Raw genomic sequence first — 19548 nt, 5'->3', positions numbered from 1 at the left:
GGAGAAAAGTCTCGAGCACTGGGTTCGATCATTAGCACCACGTAAAAATAAACAAATAAAATAAAGGTATGCTGTCCATCTACAACTACAAGCGCGTTTCTACTTCATTTTTCTAATTCTAATTTCGTGGCTCTTAAGCTCCCCAGAACTGGAGTGTGCACCCCACAAACCATCTCTAAATCTCTGGGGCCCAACACAGACTTCACACTAACAGGAATTGGTGTATTTTACAAAGGACATCCTGAAGAGTAGAGTCAAATTGTCACCCTCTACCCTATAGATTGCGAAGCTCTTCGCAGGCAGGACGCTCAGTTGCGCCTCCTTGGATGCACTGAGGTAGAGGCAGGGCAGAAGCCGCTACTCGCTCTCTACTGGTGAGGAAGGGTCGTTTAGCCGCACCCGCGCTATTCTCTGGGTCGAGCCCCTTGGTCAGTCTGCACCTCCGCAGACCTTTCTCGTGAGGCCTGCCGGGAATTGTAGTCCCGTGCCCCTTGTAGCCCATACAGACAACTACAATGACCAGCGTGCCCCGCGCTCCGTGCCCCCCTTCTCTTTCAGCCTCGGGCGACCAGGAGGCTCCAAGCATCTGCTGACTGGGAACGGATATGGCGGCCACTCTGGGCAGCGGGGAGCGCTGGACCGAAGGTACCAGGTCCTGGCTTGAGGGTGGGATAAGGTGGCATTCCGGAGAAATCAGGGATGGGGCTCCTGAAAGAGCATAAAGGTTGAGATCCTGAGCTCGAGGTGAAGGATGGAGGCCTGTAAGAAGATGCTAAGCTTAAGTAGCATTCCGAAAAGGGTGGAGGACAGCCCAGGATACAGGCCAGAATCCCGGAACGGGAACTCTGGCCGGAGCTAGGGCCCCGGCGGGAACTTAGAGTCACCGGTGACGATTTGTTGCCTCCGGCCCCCAGCCCCGCCCTGCCCTGCCCCGTGCCCCGCCCAGGGCCCCCGAGGCCATCCTGCCCCTCCTTCACCAAGGTAACTGGAGGGTCCCCCGGGTGCTGCTGCTGCGGTCTCCTGCAGCTTGCTATCTTAACCTTATCTATTACCCCATCAAACTGGGCCGCAGGACCCTCAATCCTGGTTTGATCTTGCCCCTGCAATATGAATCAGGACCTATAGGCTGCCCTTTTCCATCCTATAGCCAAGCAAAAAGTATTGATCCATTACTTACTGTGTTGAACCTATAATGGGGATTTGACAGACATGGGCCTCTGAGCCAAAAGAACTGTAGGCTCAATGAGAGAGTTTGAAGGGTTATCAACTAATTACAAAACAAGCCCAGAAAACCTTGGGCTAACATAGCAAAGTTGGGGGTTTGAAGCACACTGATAAGGCCCAGCACAGCCCTGAGTGTCAAGGGAGGCTTCTTGAAGTAAATGTTACAAATGATAGTATGAAGGATTCATTGGAGTTAGGCCCACTTATAGGAGGAGTGTCAGGAAGCAATGGATAGTCACTGAAGGATGTTAAGCAGGAAATGATGTTTTTAAAGCCTTTCCCTGATTCTCCAGACAAGACATGAGGCTCTGCTCTCTTTGAATTCATGAAACTCTCTTTACATTCTGCTGGTGTTATGATTTATTGAATCCTCTCCTATTAAACTAACCTCTTTGGTTTAGGAGTAGGTCTTACTCCTACATTCCCCCCTGAACTATCTAGCCAAGTTTCTTGGTATATATAATTGTTAGTTTAAAATAATTGAATTTCTCTCTACTTTAAATCTTCGGAGTAAGAGGCATTGCAACAAAAAGTTTCATTTTCTGAGCAATGTTGCTTCTGACCATGGAGCAGAGAGAAATAAATTTCCCCCTGTACGGGGCTGGGGATGTGGCTCAAGCGGTAGCGCGCTCGCCTAGCATGCGTGCGGCCCGGGTTCGATCCCCAGCAGCACCGCATACCAACAATGATGTTGTGTCTGCCGAGAATTAAGAAAAAATAAATAAATGTTAAAATTCTCTCTCTCTCTCTCTGTGCCCCCCTCTCTCTCACTCTCTCTTTAAAAAAAAAAAAAAAAAAAAAAAAAAAAAAAAATTTCCCCCTGTATTGCACTAGAAGCAGGGTTTTAAGTAGATACCCCCTTTTCTGACTTTATTTGATGATTGACCATTGTTACGTATGGTAGACTTTCTATACTTCATGTTTCTTTTCTTTGTTCCTCTTTTTCCCTTTGTAGTACTAGGGATTGAATCCAGGGGCACTTTATTACTGGCCTACATCCACAGCCCTATTTATTTATTTACTTTTTAGTTGTTGATAGACCTTTATTTTATTTATTCATATGTGGTTCTTAGAATCGTACCCAGTGCCTCACACATGCCAGGCAAATGTGCTACCCCTGAGCCACAGCCCCAGCCCTGCCCTTTTTATTTTAAGGCAAGGTCTCACTAAGTTGCAGAGGCTAGCCTGGAACTTGTGATCCTCCTGCAGTCTCCCAAGTTGCTGGGAATATAGGCTGTGCTTCATATTTCTAGCATTTCTAAGTTTTTTTCAGCTGCTTTCTCATATTTTCTGTAATAGTTTTCCAGGAAAGATGTTTATTCAGCTTTGTATAAGTACTCAAAAGTCAGCATGTTGGGTATATAGCTTATAATAAAGCATTTGCCTAGCGTGCTCAAGGCCCTAGGTTCACTCCCTAGGACCACTCCCCTGCAAAAAAAAAAAAAAAAGTCGGCATAATGTCCTTTGCCTCTTCCTAATACCTTCCTTCTCTTGTCTCCAAGCAACCTCTAACTAAGAGAGTTAATGCATATAGCAACGTTGATTTGCAGAGTCAGGCAGAGGCCTTATTGAGAAGCTATTACTTTGCAGCTTATATTGATGCAGTTAGAAGAAACAAATACCCAGAAGACAAACCTCCTGAGAGTCATGACCCCTGTGGTTGCTGTAACTGCATGAAGGCACAGAAGGAAAAGAAGTGCGAGAATGAGTGGAATCAGAACCGACAGGGTGAAGGGAGCTCCACTTATACTGAGGAACAGCTGCTTGGGGTACAAAGGTAAGCATGTGGTGAGATGAAATGAATGATTGTATGTAAAGTGCTTAGAAGAATGCCTGGCACAAAGGATGTGCTTTGTAAGTATTGACATTATTACTTCTATTTTTAAAGCACAATAGCTTCTTGACCTCATAGGAAAGACTGGGTAGAAGAGGAATATTGAATATTGAGTATAATGTGAGCTGTCTGCCCTGCTATGGCTTTAAGAGAGGCAGAGGAAACCAGCTAGACATTACAGATATCTATTAGAATATTTTATCTAACGACCAGAGAATACACATTCTTTTCAAGGATACATGGGATATTCTTTGGAATGGACCATATCTTAGGTCAAAACAAATCTCGATAAATGTTAAAAGATTGAAATCATAAGCCATGATTTCATGGCGGTACGATGCACACCTGTAATCCCGGTTGCTCAGGAGGCAGAGGCAGGAGGATCGGTGGTTGAGTGCCCCTCTGGGTCAATTCCTGGTGCAAAAAAAAAAGGAAAAAAGAAAGAAAGAAATCATATAGTGTTTATGCTGCGAAATTGATAACAAAAGGAAATTTGGTATACTTACAACCAGTGGAAATTAAACCACAAAGTCCCCCAAAACAATTCTGTCATGGCAGATTAAAAAATTTCTTTTTTTGGGGGTGTGGTACTAGGGATTGAACCCAAGGTCTTGTGCATGCTAGGCATGTTGTACCACTGAGCTACACACCCAGCCCCTAGAAAATGCTTTAAGATGAATGAAAATGAAAATACAATATACCAAAACTGTGAGATGCAACTAAAATACTGCTTACAAGGAAATTTATGACTATAAAATTATGAGTTTTGTTTTGTTTTATAGTTGCAGTTGGACACAATACCTTTATTTTTTTTTACTTTTATATGGTGCTGAGGATCGAACCCAGGTCCTAGAATGCGCTAAGTGAGCACTCTACTGCTGAGCCACAACCCCACCCCTACTTATGTGTTTTTTTACAAAGACAATCAGTAACCTAATCTTCTACCTTAAGAAAATAGAAACAGAACAAACTAAACACACACAAGCAGGATAAATAGAATAATGTAACATAGAAATAAATGAAGTAGAGAATGGAAAAACAATAGAGAAAGTCAATAAAATCACAAGGTAGTTCTTTGAAAATATCAACAAAATTGACACATCTTTGGATAGACTGGCCAAGAAAAAAAGAGAGATGGCTCAAATAACTAAAATCAAGTAATAAAACAGGGGACATCACTACTACTGCAAAAATAAAAAGGATTTTTTTTTTTTTTTTTTTTTTGGTACCAGGGATTGAACCCAAGGGCACTTAACCACTGAGCCACATCCCCAACCCTTTTTATTTCTTTATTTTGAGACAGGGTCTCACTAGGTTGCTTACAGCCTCACTAAATTGCTGAGGCTAGCTTTGAACCTTCAGTCCTCCTGCCTGAGCCTCCTGAGTCACTGGGATTAGAGGTGAGCACCACCACTCCCGGCTAAAAAGGATTATAAGAGAATACTATGAACAACAAATTAGATAACCTAGATGAAATACACAAATTCTTCTGTCTGGATTGAGAAATAATGGAGGAGAGGGTGCGAGGAAGGGTGGGCACTATTAAAACATAATATGTGCATGTATGAAAAACATCACAGTGAGCCAGGTCTGGTGGTGCATGCCTATGTATCCAGCAACTCAGGCTAAGACAGTAGGATCACAAGTTTGAGGACAGTCTCAGCAACTTATTGAGACCCTGTCTCAAAATAAAAAGGGCTGGGGGTATAGCTCAATGGTAAAACACCTCTGGGTTTTATCTCCAGTACCACAAAAAGAAAGAAAGAAAGAAAATGTCATTGTGAAACCTGTTAATTTATATGATTAATATTGGTTAGTATGTATTTTTTTTTAAATATTTCAACAGTTTTATTAAATGCTTTCTCTTCAGACACATGTGGTGGCTACAGAGAGGGGAATAGCTGACAGTGACCTAGGTGTTAGAGAAAGGGAAATTTGAGGGGAAAAAAAAAGCGGGGGGAGGGGGGTGCTTTCCAAAACCTTCCAGTGACCACCAAAGTTAACACAAAAGCAACTAGGCATATTTCACAATTCTCAAATTCTCATTAGTTGACTGTCAGTAATTAATGTTGGCACCATGTTGCAATTACAGAACACTAATGCAAACACTACTGTCTTTGGTATTCCTGCAATGTTTTTTCATTTGAGAAAACCTGCAGTAAGAAGTCTGCTTACACCTGAATAAGTAACAAGGAAACAGGGTACCGTAGAATAATAAGGCCCTAATAGTAGGTATTTTTTAAAAAATTAGAAAAATTAGCTTGGTGTAGTGGTACATGCCTATAATTCCAGCTACTTGGGAGGCTGAGGCAGGAAGATCTCAAGTTCAAGGCCAGCTTGTGCAAATTAGTGAGACCCTGTCTCAAAATAAAAAATAAAATGAGCTGGGAATTATCATGTGTGAGGCCTTGAATTCAGCTGACTTCACTGGTAATTCTACCAAACATTATTTATTTATTTATTAGTATTAGGGATTGAACTTAGTGGTGCTTAACCACTAAGCCATATCCTTAGTCCTTTTTATTTTTTATTTTGAAACAGCATCTCACTAAATTCCTAACCACTAAATTGCTGAGGCTGGTCTTGAACTTGTAATCCTCCACCTCAGCTTCCCAAGAGTATGGGATTACAGGTGTGTGCAACCACATCCAGTTCTACCAAACATTTGAAGAATTAATCCTTCATAAACTCTTACAAAAAAATTATGAATGAAGTTAATACTTACAAACTCATTCTGTGAGGCTAATGTTACCCAAACCAGACAAAACACACACACACACACACACACACACACACACACACACACACACAAATAAAACCACTGGGGCTGAGGGTATAGCTCAGTGATAGAGCCCTTCTCTAACACACATGAGGCTCTGGGTTTTATCCCCACCACAAAAGGGGAAAAAAAGGAAAGCACAAATCTACTAATCATTATCCCTTTAGATATAGTTCCAGAAATCTTTAATACTAGCAAGCCAAATGCAGCATTTTGTAAAAAGAATTATGCACCTTGACCAACTGGAATTCATCCCTGTTTAGAAACATTACATAATACAAAAATCAATCAGTGTAATATACTGTTAATAGAATAAACAACCAAAAAAATGCACACTCATTTCAATATTTTCAGAAAAAAATATTTGACAGACTGGGTATGGTGGTGCATGCCTGTGATCCCAGCTACTCAGGAGGCCGAGGGAGGAGAATTGCAAGTTTGAAGCTACTCAAACTGTACAATTTAGGGAGATCCTGTCTCCCTAAGGGAATGTAGCTCACAAATAGAGTGCTTGCCTAGTATATGCAAGATTCTGGGTCCATCTCCTAGTACTCCACTTCCCACACAAACACAAAAGCATTTGACATGATAAAAGCTCTCATACGAAGAGAACTTCCTCAATCTGATAACAGTCATCTACAAAAAAATCCATAGCAATATTATATTTAATGTTAAAAATTTCTGTTTTCCCACCATGATTAAGAAAAAAGAGGGGGCTGGGGATGTGGCTCAAGCGGTAGCGCGCTCGCCTAGCATGCGTGCGGCCCGGGTTCGATCCTCAGCAGCACCACATACCAACAAAGATGTCGTGTCCGCCAAGAACTAAGAAAAAAATAAATAAATGTTAAAATTCTCTCTCTCTCTCTCTCTATCCCCCTCTGTCTCTCACTCTCTCTTTAAAAAAAAAAAAAAAAAAAAGAAAAAAGACAGGTAAGATCTACCCCTTACCACTTCTATTCAGCTTTTTTTTAGAGGTACAGGCCAGGGCATTTAAGCAAGAAAAAGAAATAAAAGCCAACCAAATTGGAATGAACAGTAAAATTATGTCTGTAGATAACAATATCTTGTGTATAGGAATCCTAAGGAATTGCATACACACAAAAATACTATTAGAACTAATAAGTTAAGCAAAGGTGTTAAGATATAAGATCAATATGCAAAATTAATTGTTTTTTATATACTGGCAATAAATAATTTAAAAATTAAGTTAAAATAATTTCATTTATAAATGCATTAAAAAAAACCAAAATGCTGGCCAGGAGTGGTGGTGCACACCTCCGATTCCAGCAACTTAGAAGGCTAAAGCAGGAGGATCAAAGGTTTGAGGTCAGCTTCAGCAATGTAGTGTGGCCCTACACAACTTAGCAAGACCCTGTCTTGAAATTTAAAAAAGGGCTGGGATATAGCTCAGTGGTGGAGTACCCTGGGTTCATCCCCTGTACTAAAAACTTTAAATAAAATAAATAAATAAATAGATATATAAGACTTGTACATTATGAACTATAAGACTTCATTAAAGAAATTAAAGAAGACCTGAATAAAGTAGAAGATATATTTTCAGAAATTAGAAGGCTTAGCATTGGTAATATGAAGATAAGCGCCATGGCTCACATCTATAATCCTAGCAGATCTGTAGACTGACGCAGGAGGATCTCAAGTCAAAGTCAGCCAGCCTCAGCAACTTAGCAAGGTCCTATGCCCTTAGTGAGACTCTGTTTCAAGAAATAAATAAAAGAACAAACAAACAAACAATTAAAAAGGGCTGGAAATGTGGTTCAGTTGGTTAAGTGCCCTGGGTTTAATTCCCTATACCAAAATAAAATTTTGATAATATGATAATATTCCTCAAATTGATTTACAGATTCAGTACAATTCCTACCAAAATCCTAGCTGTCCTTCTTTTTAAATATGTTTGAGTTGTTGATGGACCTTTATTTTATTTGCTTATTTATACACAGTGCTGAGAATCAAACCCAGTGCCTCACACATGTGAAGCAACGCTACAACTCCAGCCCCAGCTGTCTTTTTTTATTTTTGTTTTTGGTAGTATTGGGGTTTGAACCCAGGGACTCACACATTTACTAAGCAAGAATTCTACCACTGTGCTACATCCCCAGTCCCTTTTAAAATATTTTTTTTTGAGGTGGAGTCTCACTAAATTGCCCAGGCTAGCCTTGAATTTGCAATCCTTCTGCCTCTGCCTCCTGAAAAGCTGAGATTACAGGGGTGCCACCACATCCAGCTCTATCTGTATTTTATTGAGAAAATTGACAAGCTGATTCTAAAATTCATAAGGAAATGCAAGGGACCCAGAACAGACAAAATTATTTTGAAAAAGTGGAACAAAATTGAAGGACATATGCTTCCTGATTCAAATCTTAGCACAAAGCTACAATAATAAGACCATGCAGACTGATATAAAGAGAGACATATACATCAGTGGAATAGAATTGAGAGTCCAGAAATAAACTTTCATATTGATTTGGTGGGGGTGGGGGGGTGAGACGGTACTCAACCACTGAGTCACATCTCCAGCCCTTTTTGTATTTTATTTAAGGTTTCACTGAGTTGCTTAGTGCCTCAGCAACTGGCTTTGAACTCTAGATCCTCCTGCCTCAACCTCCTGAGCCATTGGCATTACAGGCATGCACCACTGTACCTAGATGGACCATTGATTTTTTTTAAAGTTGTTGATAGACCTTTATTTTATTTATTTAAATGTGGTGCTGAGAATTGAATCCTGTGCCTCACACATGCCAGGCAAGTACACTACAGCTGAGCCCCAGCCCCAGCCCACTGAATTTTTTTTAAAAATATTTCTTTTAGTTGTTGATAGACCTTTATTTTATTTATTTATATGCGGTGCTGAGACTCAAACCCAGTGCCTCACACATGCCAGGCAAGTGTGCTACTGCTGAGCCACAGCTCCAGCCCCTTGGACCATTCATTTTTGACAAGAGTGCTAAGACCTTCTCATGGAGAAAAGAGTAGTATTCAACAATATCGTTGGAGCACCTGGATATCCACTTGCAAAAGAATGAATTTGGATTCCTACCTTGAACCATATACTTAAATTAACTCAAAGACCTTAAGACCTAAATATAAAAGCTGAAACTATACAACTCTTAGAAGAAAATATAAATGTAAGTCTTTATGTCATTGGATTAGGGAGTGGTTTTTAAATACAACAACCAAACCTAAGTGACAAAAGAAAAAAAAATAGATAAATTAGATTTCATCAAAATTTTAAAACTTTTGGGCCTGGGGATGTGGCTTTGGAATAGAGTACTTGCCTAGCATGTATGAGGCCCTGGGGTTCAATTATCAGACATGGGGGGGGGGGCGGAACTAAAGCTTCAAAGGATGCTAATTTAAAAATTAATATTTCAAAGAATGTTATCGATCAAAGCCATAGCTGGGTGTGGTGTCACAGGCGTATAATTCTAGCAATTTGGGAGGCTGAAGCAGGAAGATTGCAAGTTTGAGGCCAATTTAGCAGGGCCCTATCTCAAAATAAAATAAAAACGGTGGGGGATGAAGCTCAGTGGTAGAAGACCTTGGGTTCAATCCCCAGTAACAAACAAACAAACAAACAAATAAATAAATAAATAAGAAATTTGGAGTCCTGAGTTCAATCCCTAGTAATCAATCAATCAATCAATAATTTGGAATAAGCAAATCTATAGGTACGGAAAGTAGATAAGTAGTTGCCAGGGGCTAAAGGAAGGGAAGATGCTGTGTTATAGTCCAGCCTGTTACTGATTTACTATGCATCCCTCAACAAAATTGTGGGCCTCTGCATACCTAAGTGAATTATATAGTAGCCAAAGATTAGAGGCATTTTAAATGCTCGTGATTATGAGCTGGGGATGTGGCTCAGGTGGTGGCGCGCTCCCCTGGCATGGATGCAGCCCGAGTTCGATCCTCAGCACCACATACAAACAAAGATGTTGTGTCTGCCAAAAACTAAAATGTAAATTAAAAAACAAAACAAAACAGTGTTTTAAAAAAATAATAAATGCTTGTGATTACGAATGTATATGCATCCATACTATACAAAAAGATGGATTAATGCTTTTTTTCTGTACCTGGGATTGAACCCAGGGGTGCTTAACCACTGGGCCACATCCCCAGCCCATTTTTTGTATTTTATTTAGAGACAAGGTCTCACTGAGTAGCTAAGTGCCTCGCCAAGTTGCTAAGCCTGGCTTTGAATTTTCAATCCTCCTGCCTCAGCCTCCTGAGTTGCTGGGATTACAGGCATGTGCCACCTCACCCAGTTGACTAATGCTTTTTGAAAGAATGAGGTAGAGGCTAGGATTGTGGCTGAGTGGTAGAACACTCACATAGCACTTTCGAGGCCCTGGGTTCAATCCTCAGCACCAAGTAAAAATAAAATAAACGTATTGTGTCTAACTACAACTAAAAATATATATATTGAAAAAAAAGAATGAGGTAGTTATATAATACTTAATGTTTAGTATTAGATGCTGTTAATCACTTTGATAAATGCTTTATTTAATCATTGCACTAACTCTCTGAAATATGAGTATAATTTTAGTTCATTTTAGAAGGCAGCACTAGGTACACAGGTTAAATATACAGGAGGATCAGATTCAAACCAAAGTATTTTGACCTTAAGTTCATATTCTAGTCCAGTAGTTCTCAAAGCATGGCTTGGGAACTCCCAAGACCTTTCCAGGGTGTTCTGTACATTTAAGACTATTTTTATAATGCAAACATGTTACTTTTCTTTTTTACTCTTATTTTCTTATGATTATACAGGGAAGCTTTTGAAAGTCTATATGGCATAATTATATCATCACTCTATTTTTTAAATATTTGTTTTCAGCCAGACACAGTGGCTCACCTCTATAATCCCAGTGATTCGGGAGGATGAGGCAAAAGGATTACAAGTTCTAGCTGGATGCAGTGGTGTATACCTGTAATCTCAGCTACGTAGGAGGCTGAGGCAGGAGGATTGTAAGTTTGAAGCCAGCCTCAGCAATTTAGTGAGGCCCTAAGCAACTAGCAAGACTCTCTCAAAATACAAAAGACTGAGGATATGGCTCAGGGTTTAAGCACCCCTGGATTTAATTCCCAGTACCAAAAAAGGGGAGTGGTGTGCTAGGGGTGCAGCTCAGTGGCAAAGTGCCCCTCCATTCAATCCCCAGTATTTATTTATTTATTTATTTATTTATTTAATTTTTTTTAGATTTTTTTTTTTTAAAGAGAGAGTGAGAGAGGAGAGAGAGAGAATTTTTTTTTTAAATATTTATTTTTTGTTCTCAGTGGACACAACACCTTTGTTGGTATGTGGTGCTGAGGATCGAACCCGGGCCGCACGCATGCCAGGCAAGCGCGCTACCGCTTGAGCCACATCCCCAGCCCCAATCCCCAGTATTTAAAAAAAAAAAAAAATACCCTGCAAGATGAAAAAGTGATGATGTTTCCTTTAGGCAAGAAAAAATGGGGTGGTTTAGTTGCATATTCTCTCTGTACATAGAATTCACAAAAAACATCTAATGGTGGTTTTCCCTAAGGTGGGGTACAAGGGAACCAGGAATAAGGGAGCAGGAAGATTTTTCATTGTATATACTTTAGTAATGGTGGCTATTTTTTTTCTGTGTGTATATATTAACTTTTTACAAACACAGTTTAAATAGATAGCCATAAGGGAAATGAAAGAAGGGACCTAAATAAATAAATAGCTATTTCTTCTGGCTTTGAAATCCAGTGGTTCATCTCTTAAAATCTGAGCCTGAACTTTGATGTAAGGATTAATATTGTTGTTCTATCCACTCACAGGAATATAGGGAAAATAAAATACTAGATTTAAAAGTACTTTGAAAGGCATTAAAGCCTGGATGGGAGGATTTGAATGTTTCATTAATGAGTTCATTAATTTTCTTTTAAGTCTGTTTTGAGTCTCACAGATTGAAAGAGGATTGATGTATTATTTTTCAGCTAATAATATAAAAATGCCCTTTGTAAACATATTTCTGATTATTTCTCTTTTTATAGGATCAAGAAATGCAGAAATTACTATGAAATTCTGGGAGTTTCTCGAAATGCCAGTGACGAAGAGCTTAAGAAAGCTTATAGAAAACTTGCTCTGAAATTTCACCCTGACAAGAACTGTGCTCCAGGAGCAACAGATGCTTTCAAAGGTTTGATTCTGAGCTGATGCTGAATTTTTCCCTTGTTATGGTTTCTCATAGCCAGTTGTTTTCAATCTTCCCTGCAGTTGTTTTATAAGACCTTAAGCAGGTTTTTTTTTCTTGCCACACTTCATAAGTAGTGATTATCAGCAAAGCTTTCTCCTGCCTTCATCCATGTAACCTTAATTTGTTTTGAAAATAAAGTATTTGGTTTCTTTTCCTTATTTTTGTGATACTGGGAATTGAACTCAGGTCCTCATGCATGTTAGACAGATTTCTCTCAGAGCTACATCCCCAGCCCTTTTTATTTTATTTTATTTTGAGACAGTGTCTTGGTAAGTTGCTGAGGCCAAGGGTTGCTAAGGCTGGCCTCAAATTGAAGATTCTCCTAACTCAGTTATTCAAGTTGCTGGGATTATATGTATGTGCCACCACACTTAGCTCAGGGAAAAAATATATATATATATTTTTATTTGTCAAAGGATCTTTATTTACTTATATGCAGTGCTGAGAATCGAGCCTAGTGCCTCACACATGCTAGGCCAAGTGCTGTACCCCAGTCCTGAAATATATTCTTTTTTTTTTTTTTTTTAAGGAAAGAGAGAGAGATTTTTTTTAATATTTATTTTTTAGTTCTCGGCAGACACAACATCTTTGTATGTGGTGCTGAGGATTGAACCCGGGCCGCACACATGCCAGGCGAGCGTGCTACCGCTTGAGCCACATCCCCAGCCCCAGAAATATATTCTTAAAAAAAATATTTTGGGTTTGGCAGAGTGATGCATACCTATAATCCTAGTGACTTGGGAGGCTGAGGAAGGAGAATCCTAAATTCAAGGCCACTCTGATTATTTATTTTTGTATTGTGGATTGAACCCAGGAATGTTTTTATGTTACTCAGGTACATCCCCAGTCTTTTATTTTGAGAAAGGGGCCCCCTAAGTTGCAGAGGCCCTATGAAACTTAGTAAAAACCCAGTCTCAAAATAACAAAGGGCTGGAGGGGCTGGGGATATAGCTCAGTTGGGAGAGTGCTTGCCTCACATGCACAAAGCCATGGGTTCAAACCCTAGCACCACAGAAAAAAAAAAAAAAAAAGAGAGAGGAGGGGGTTGGAGATTTATTTCAATGGTAAAGTACCCTGGTTTCAAACCCCAGTTTTGGGGGAAAACATTTTTTTTTTTGGCCAACATATGAATAAAAACTTAAGAGCATGATTCACAATGAAGTCATTGATTAATGTAAGACTCATCAGTAGATGCTAAAACTATTGGATGATAGATTGTTGTTCCATGAACTTAAAGTTTTATCCCACAGAATACTTACTGATTACAAAGGGGAAAAATTCCTCTATAATGGAGAGACCTGGGTGTCACCACTATAACCAAGTGATCCAACTTAGCATTACTAATACTAGGACAACCTAACATGATAGAGCACCTGTATGGTACCTTGTCAATTTTTTTTTCCTTTTTTTTAATACTGGGGATTTAACAGGAGTACTTACCCACTGTGCTACATTCCCCAGCCCTTTTTATTTTGGACAAGGATCCAAAAGGGTCTAGTTAAGGTACTTAGGACCTTGCTAAATTGCTGGGGCTGGTCTCAAACTTGCAATCCTCCTGCCTCAGCCTGCTGAGTCACTGGGATTACAAATATGTGCTACTGTGTCCAACCAAGAACATATTTTTGATGCATGAGTGTTGGACAATTGGAAGACATTTCCCCAACATGTCTGAGACTTGCAGTGATTGGCAATCTGAACTGAGGCACTTGGGTCCCAATTTCCAGTACAGCTATGATGATGTAAGAACTTTTTTATTTTTTATTTTTTGGTGTTACTGGGGATTAAACCCAGGGCCTTTGCATGCTAGGCAAATGTACTCTACCAATGAGCTGCATTTCCAACCCTTTTAAAATTTTTTTATTTTATTTTTGAGACAAGGTCTCACTGAGTTGTCCAGGCTGGCCTCAAACTTATGATCCTTCTGCCCTAGCCTCCTGCAGTGGCCCACCAGGACAGTTTCAAGAATTTTTTTTTTTTTTTTTTTTTTTGGTATTAGGGATTGAACCCAGCGGCATTTAACCACTGAGCCACATCTCCAGTCCTCCCTAAATTGTTTAGGGCCTCAATAAGTTGCTGGAGCTGGCTTTGAACTTGGAGTCCTTCTTCCTCATCCTCCTTAGCTGCTGGGATTATAGGCGAGGGCCACTGCGCCTGACAAGAATTGATTAAGAGTTAACTCTCACATCAGCAGTTTTTATTTGTCTGATTTCAGCGTTGTTATTTCTGGCTTACCAAACTAGATCACAAGCTATCACAAGCACTTTGGGGAAATTTGAAGGCCAAAGATCCTCTCCTTGGGCCCTTGGAAGGTTGTCTAACACCAATCAACTCTGGGCTCCTCATGGCTACTGCTGTGATTACCCTCAACCACAGTAAAGACTGTGCTTATGTGCTTCTTCTTGGTTGCAGCAATAGGAAATGCCTTTGCAGTTCTGAGCAATCCTGATAAGAGACTCCGCTATGATGAATATGGAGATGAACAGGTGACTTTCACTGCACCTCAAGCCAGACCTTATAATTATTACAGGGATTTTGAAGCTGACATCACTCCAGAAGAGCTATTCAATGTCTTCTTTGGAGGCCATTTTCCTACAGGTTAGTAACCCAAAGCTATGATTTTTTTTTTTTTTTTTTTTTGCCAGGAATTGAGGCCAGGATTGTTCTACCACTGACCTACATCCCCAGCCCTTGTTTTATGTTTCATTTTGTTTAATTTTGAGATTTCTTTTTTTAAGGTGCCCAAGCTGGCCTTGATCTTGTAATCCTTCTGCCTCAGTCTCCCAAATCACTGGGATTATAGGTATGTGCCACTGCGCCTGACCAATGTTATGATTCTTAAAAATATTTCTTTATTTATGGCTTGTAACAAGCTCCTGTTTGAAGATCTAAATAAAAGGACAGTGGTTTGATGGGAACAACAGGAATTTCAAATCAGTTGCACAGGAATTTGAAGCAAATCTCAAGCCTCTAGTTGTGGATAATTTTGACCAGTATTTAGCATTTCTCATTATCTAGTTCCTCACCCAAAAAATGGGGCTGATCATAATGTCTACTTTGCAAGTTGCTATGAGGATTAGATAAATATATTTAAGTGTTTTATAAATGAATAGAAAAAATACTATTATCATTATAAAAATAGCAGTTATAAATATATTAGAAAATTACCCTGTCAGTACATGGCTGTAATTCCCACAACTCTGGAGGCTGAGGCCAGACAATTAGAAGTTTGAGGCCAGCCTCAGCAACTTAGTGAGACACTGAATAACCCGGTGAGACCCTATCTATCTCCAAATAAAAAGGGTTGGGGATATAACTTTGTGGCAAAGACCTGGGTTCAATCTCCAGAACACATACACAAACACACAAAAAGCAAAAGAAAAGAACACAGGCCCAGTGGTATGTGCCAGCTACTTAGAAGTCTAAGACAGCAGGATCACCTAAGTGTACAGGTTCAAGAGTAGCTTAGAGCCAGGTGCAGTGGCACACACCTGTAATCCCAGCTAGTTTGATATCTTTCTGTTTCAAAGTGAAAAAGTAAAAAGGGATTGGATATAGCTCGGTGGTAGAATGCCACTGGGTTCCATCCTTGATTCTGCAAAAAAAAAACACAAAAACTAGCCAGGAACATAGCAAGATCCCATCTCTAAAAAACAAAAAAGATTGACCAATGAGCATCCAATTCAGTGTTAAAATGTTTTAAAAAATATCTTCTAAATGTGTTAGAAATTGAGATAATTCAATATACAGGAAATAAATGGAAAAATTTTTGTGGTACCAGTGACACAATCTGATTTTAGTCACAGAAGTAGTCCTAGGATTTATGGCCCAAATGTACTTTCTCTCTCTCAGAGCCTTTCAGTGTTCTCTCCCTTGTTAGTTGCAAAAGACTATTTAAACCAAGTCAGAAGAGCTAAGCACCATCTGTTTCCAGCTGACTTATGTCTTACCCATTCTCTTCTACTGGGTAAAATAGGGCAGTACTGTATCCTTAAAGAACCTAGTTTGGAGTAAATATCTTGCCAGAAAGGAATGTTTGCCATATCCTCTATTTAGTGGCTATTTTCTTTCTTTTCCAGGAAATATTCATATGTTTTCAAATGTGACAGATGACACTCACTATTATCGACGGCGGCATCGACATGAGAAAACACAGACACGGAAAGAAGAGGAAGACGATAAACCTCAGGTGCCTAGGGAAGAAAGGAGAGCTGCTTCTCATAAACAGTTGTACTGAGCCCACCTTTATTGTGCATGATCAAGTTCTAGAAGTTAAACTTGAGATATGTTGCCAAAGTGTCCTTTAGGGAAGCAGAGGCAATAGTGTGAAAAGCTGAATCAGTGGCCCAAGTAGGCCAGAATGGTAACCCCATCCTGCCCACCTAGTTTTTGTGACTCTCCCAGTATTTCAGACTCTGCCAGTATTTCAGTCTTCCTATGGGGATGGTTTCTTCTTCTTCTTCTTCTTCTTCTTCTTCTTCTTCTTCTTCTTCTTCTTCTTCTTCTTCTTCTTCTTCTTCTTCTCCTTCTTCCTTCTTCCTTCTTTCTTCTTTCTTCTTCTTCTTTCTTCTTCCTTCCAGGGACTGAACCCAGGGGCACTTAATCACTGAGCCACATCCCCAGCCCTTTTTATTTTATTTTTTGTTTTGAGACAGGGTCTCATAAATTGCTTAGGGCCTTGCTAAGTTGCTGAGTTTGGCTTTGAACTTGCAGCCCTCCTGCCATAGCCTCCTAAGCTGCTGGGATTATAGGCATGTGTCACCAAACCTGGCAAGGAGTTTTTTTTTTTTTTTTTTTTTAATTCTTCTACACAGTACCTTTATTTTATTTATTTATTTATTTATTTTTATGTGTTGCTGAGAATCAAACCCAGTGCCTCTCATGTTCTAGGCAAGCGCTCTGCCGCTGAGCTACAACCCCAGCCCCATGGCGCTATATCTTGATCAAGGTTTTCATGACTACAGAAAATAGGACCCTCCTTTGAAATATGCAGAACTAGTCAGGAATGGTGGCACATGCCTGTAATCCCAGCAATTCAGGAGGCTGAGACAGGAGAATTGCCAATTCAGTGCTAGCCAGGGCAATTTAACAAGATTCTATCTCAGAATAAAAAGAGCTGGGAATATAACTCTGTGGTGAAATATCCCTGTATTTAATCCCCGGTACTTCAACAAGCAAAAAAATTAAATTAAAAGGGATGGTAATATAGTTCAATGGTAGAGTGCCCTTGAGTTAACTCCCAGTACTACAAAAAAAACAAAACAAACAAAAAAACAGAACTAAGAGGTTAACCCAACCAAGGGAGTCTCATGAAATTCAATGGCAAGAAGCACAGCTGGGCCTCCTGACAGATAGGAACCACGAACTGAGTGCTGGCAGGCTTCCAGGCAGTTAAGCTCACCATAATTTTTTTTTTTTTTTTTTTTTTTTTTGGTACTGGTGATTAACCCCAGGAGTACTTTGTCACTGAGCTACATCCCCAGCCCTTTTTAATTTTTATTTTGAGACAGGATCTCGCTAAATTGCTTAGGGTCTTGCTAAGTTGCTGAAACTATCCTTGAACTTGAAATCCTTCTTCCTCAGTCTCCTGAGTCTAGAATTACAGGCATGCATCACCACACCCGGCTCACCATGTTTTTTTAGGGCCAAATTATCTCCAGTTTTCCCACCACTCTGCCTCTCTTTTGTTCTTTCTAGCAGTCTAACTTGTTCTACTTCCCCTTTCAAATGGCTGGTTCACAGCTTGTAAGAGTGAATATGTATCCTTTTTTCAAATGCCTAGCAGCAAAGGGTGATGAATCTCAACCCCAAATTCCCCCCAAGGAGGAAGAACGTGGTTATCCCTGCTAGAGTTAGATGTCTCCCAGTTCAGTCAGCTGTGGCCAAGGCAAGAGTTGCCTCATATTAATATGGCTTCTAAAGTCCCAGTGCTGTGAGAGTCACAGTTGGGAAGACCTTAGTTAGAGGTGTCTGCTTCATTGGTCTAGGGCTGCAGGAAGATTGCTGGGAGTCAGTCCAGTTTGTGGGTAGGCCTCCTTCATCCTTCTCAGCAAAGAGTATAAATAAGGTTGCATGGTACCTCTCAGTTGCTGGTACAGCCTTGCCAGAAAAGCCTTGGGCATTATGAAATCTGTGCAGTGCTTTGATAATTTGTATTTTCTTTGAGACTTCTTTGCATTTGTATTTTTTTATATTGAGAAAGGAAACTTCTAAATATTTTTTTCTTTATTTTTAGACCACATATTCTGCATTTATTCAGTTACTTCCAGTTCTTGTGATTGTAATTGTATCTGTCATTACTCAGCTGCTGGCTGCTAATCCTCCATACAGTCTATTCTATAAATCGTAAGTCAAATACTTATAAATCTTCCTTAATAATAGTCTGGTGAATGAAAGTCTTGAAGGTTTTGCTGATATATTACTAATGCTTTGTTTCACCTTTCACTGTAGAAAAACACTGATTTTATATTTAAAGTAGTCATAGTGCAGACTCAAATGCTGTAAGCAGTCTCACGTGTGCCTTATGAGATAAAGTTTGTTGTTCTACAGTGACATCATCTGGTCAGCTGCAGAACAGCAACCAGTAGTTTCTGAAGGATCAATAGAATTCTGAAGAGTTCTATTGAAGAAAGTCCTTCTCTCACCATGGTGGAGTTAGAAAGGACACTAATGAGTCTTTAAAGAGAATAAACTATATATGCTGAAGCTGAATTTACAATATGAACGTGCTCATGTTAATATTGATAATGAAGGCTTTTTGCTTTCTACTTTACTAGGGAAATAAGAAGTTTTGAGTATATTATAAAAATGGTATCTGCCTCTGAGCCTGGGGTTGTGGCACAGTGACAGAACGCTCGCCTAGTGTGTGTGAGGCACTGGGTTTGATTCTCAGCACTGCATATAAATAAATTAATTAAATAAAGATTCATTGACAACTAAAAAATATATATATAAAAAAAAAAAAAAAAAAAAACTGGTATCTGCTTCTGCCCTGTGAGGAGGTGATGGTGACATGGAGTCTACGAGGCTAGAACTAAGAGTGACATTGCGAAATACTGCAAACTCTCCAAGCCTTTCACTCTTTGTTTCAGGACCTTGGGCTACACCATTTCCAGAGAAACTCAGAACCTGCAGGTGCCTTACTTCGTGGATAAAAACTTTGACAAGGCCTATAGAGGGGCTTCTTTGCATGACCTGGAGAAGACGATAGAGAAGGATTACATCGATTACATCCAGACAAGTTGTTGGAAGGAGAAACAGCAAAGTAAGATCTGTCAAAGGGGCTTTCACTATGGCCAGACTCCCAGCATAAGGTGGACCCAGCTTCCTGATCCCTTCTCTCTTCTTGTTGGGGTTATATATTTATGTAAACAGAGTCAGAGGCCCATTCGGGATGCAAAAAGGGAGGAAATTACTGACAGGATTCATGTGCTCAGGACTTAGAAATTGTAGAAACTTAGACAGTGCTTATTGCCTGTCTCTCTTTG

At 39.8% G+C, this 19548-nt stretch overlaps 1 protein-coding gene across 2 annotated transcripts in view; it reads left to right on the top strand.

The window, feature by feature from the left end:
- The first annotated feature begins 514 nt into the window (after positions 1-514).
- The window catches only part of Dnajc18 (DnaJ heat shock protein family (Hsp40) member C18), a 29079-nt gene continuing 10045 nt past the window's right edge, over positions 515-19548 (top strand). The window contains exons 1-7 of one of the 2 annotated variants that reach the window (XM_005327273.4): positions 515-645; positions 2815-3001; positions 11862-12007; positions 14474-14659; positions 16141-16250; positions 18297-18406; positions 19153-19325. In XM_005327273.4, the coding sequence (XP_005327330.1) occupies positions 606-645; positions 2815-3001; positions 11862-12007; positions 14474-14659; positions 16141-16250; positions 18297-18406; positions 19153-19325 (952 nt within the window). In that variant the 5' untranslated portion in view covers positions 515-605. The remainder of the gene's footprint in view (positions 646-2814; positions 3002-11861; positions 12008-14473; positions 14660-16140; positions 16251-18296; positions 18407-19152; positions 19326-19548) is intronic. The other variant, XM_078046128.1, reaches the window with a different exon arrangement.

Source organism: Ictidomys tridecemlineatus, chromosome 1 (genome assembly GCF_052094955.1).
Source record: "Ictidomys tridecemlineatus isolate mIctTri1 chromosome 1, mIctTri1.hap1, whole genome shotgun sequence".
Taxonomy (NCBI): domain Eukaryota; kingdom Metazoa; phylum Chordata; class Mammalia; order Rodentia; family Sciuridae; genus Ictidomys; species Ictidomys tridecemlineatus.
The sequence above is the reverse complement of the archived record's forward strand: the minus strand, read 5'-3'. Positions and strand labels throughout refer to the sequence as shown.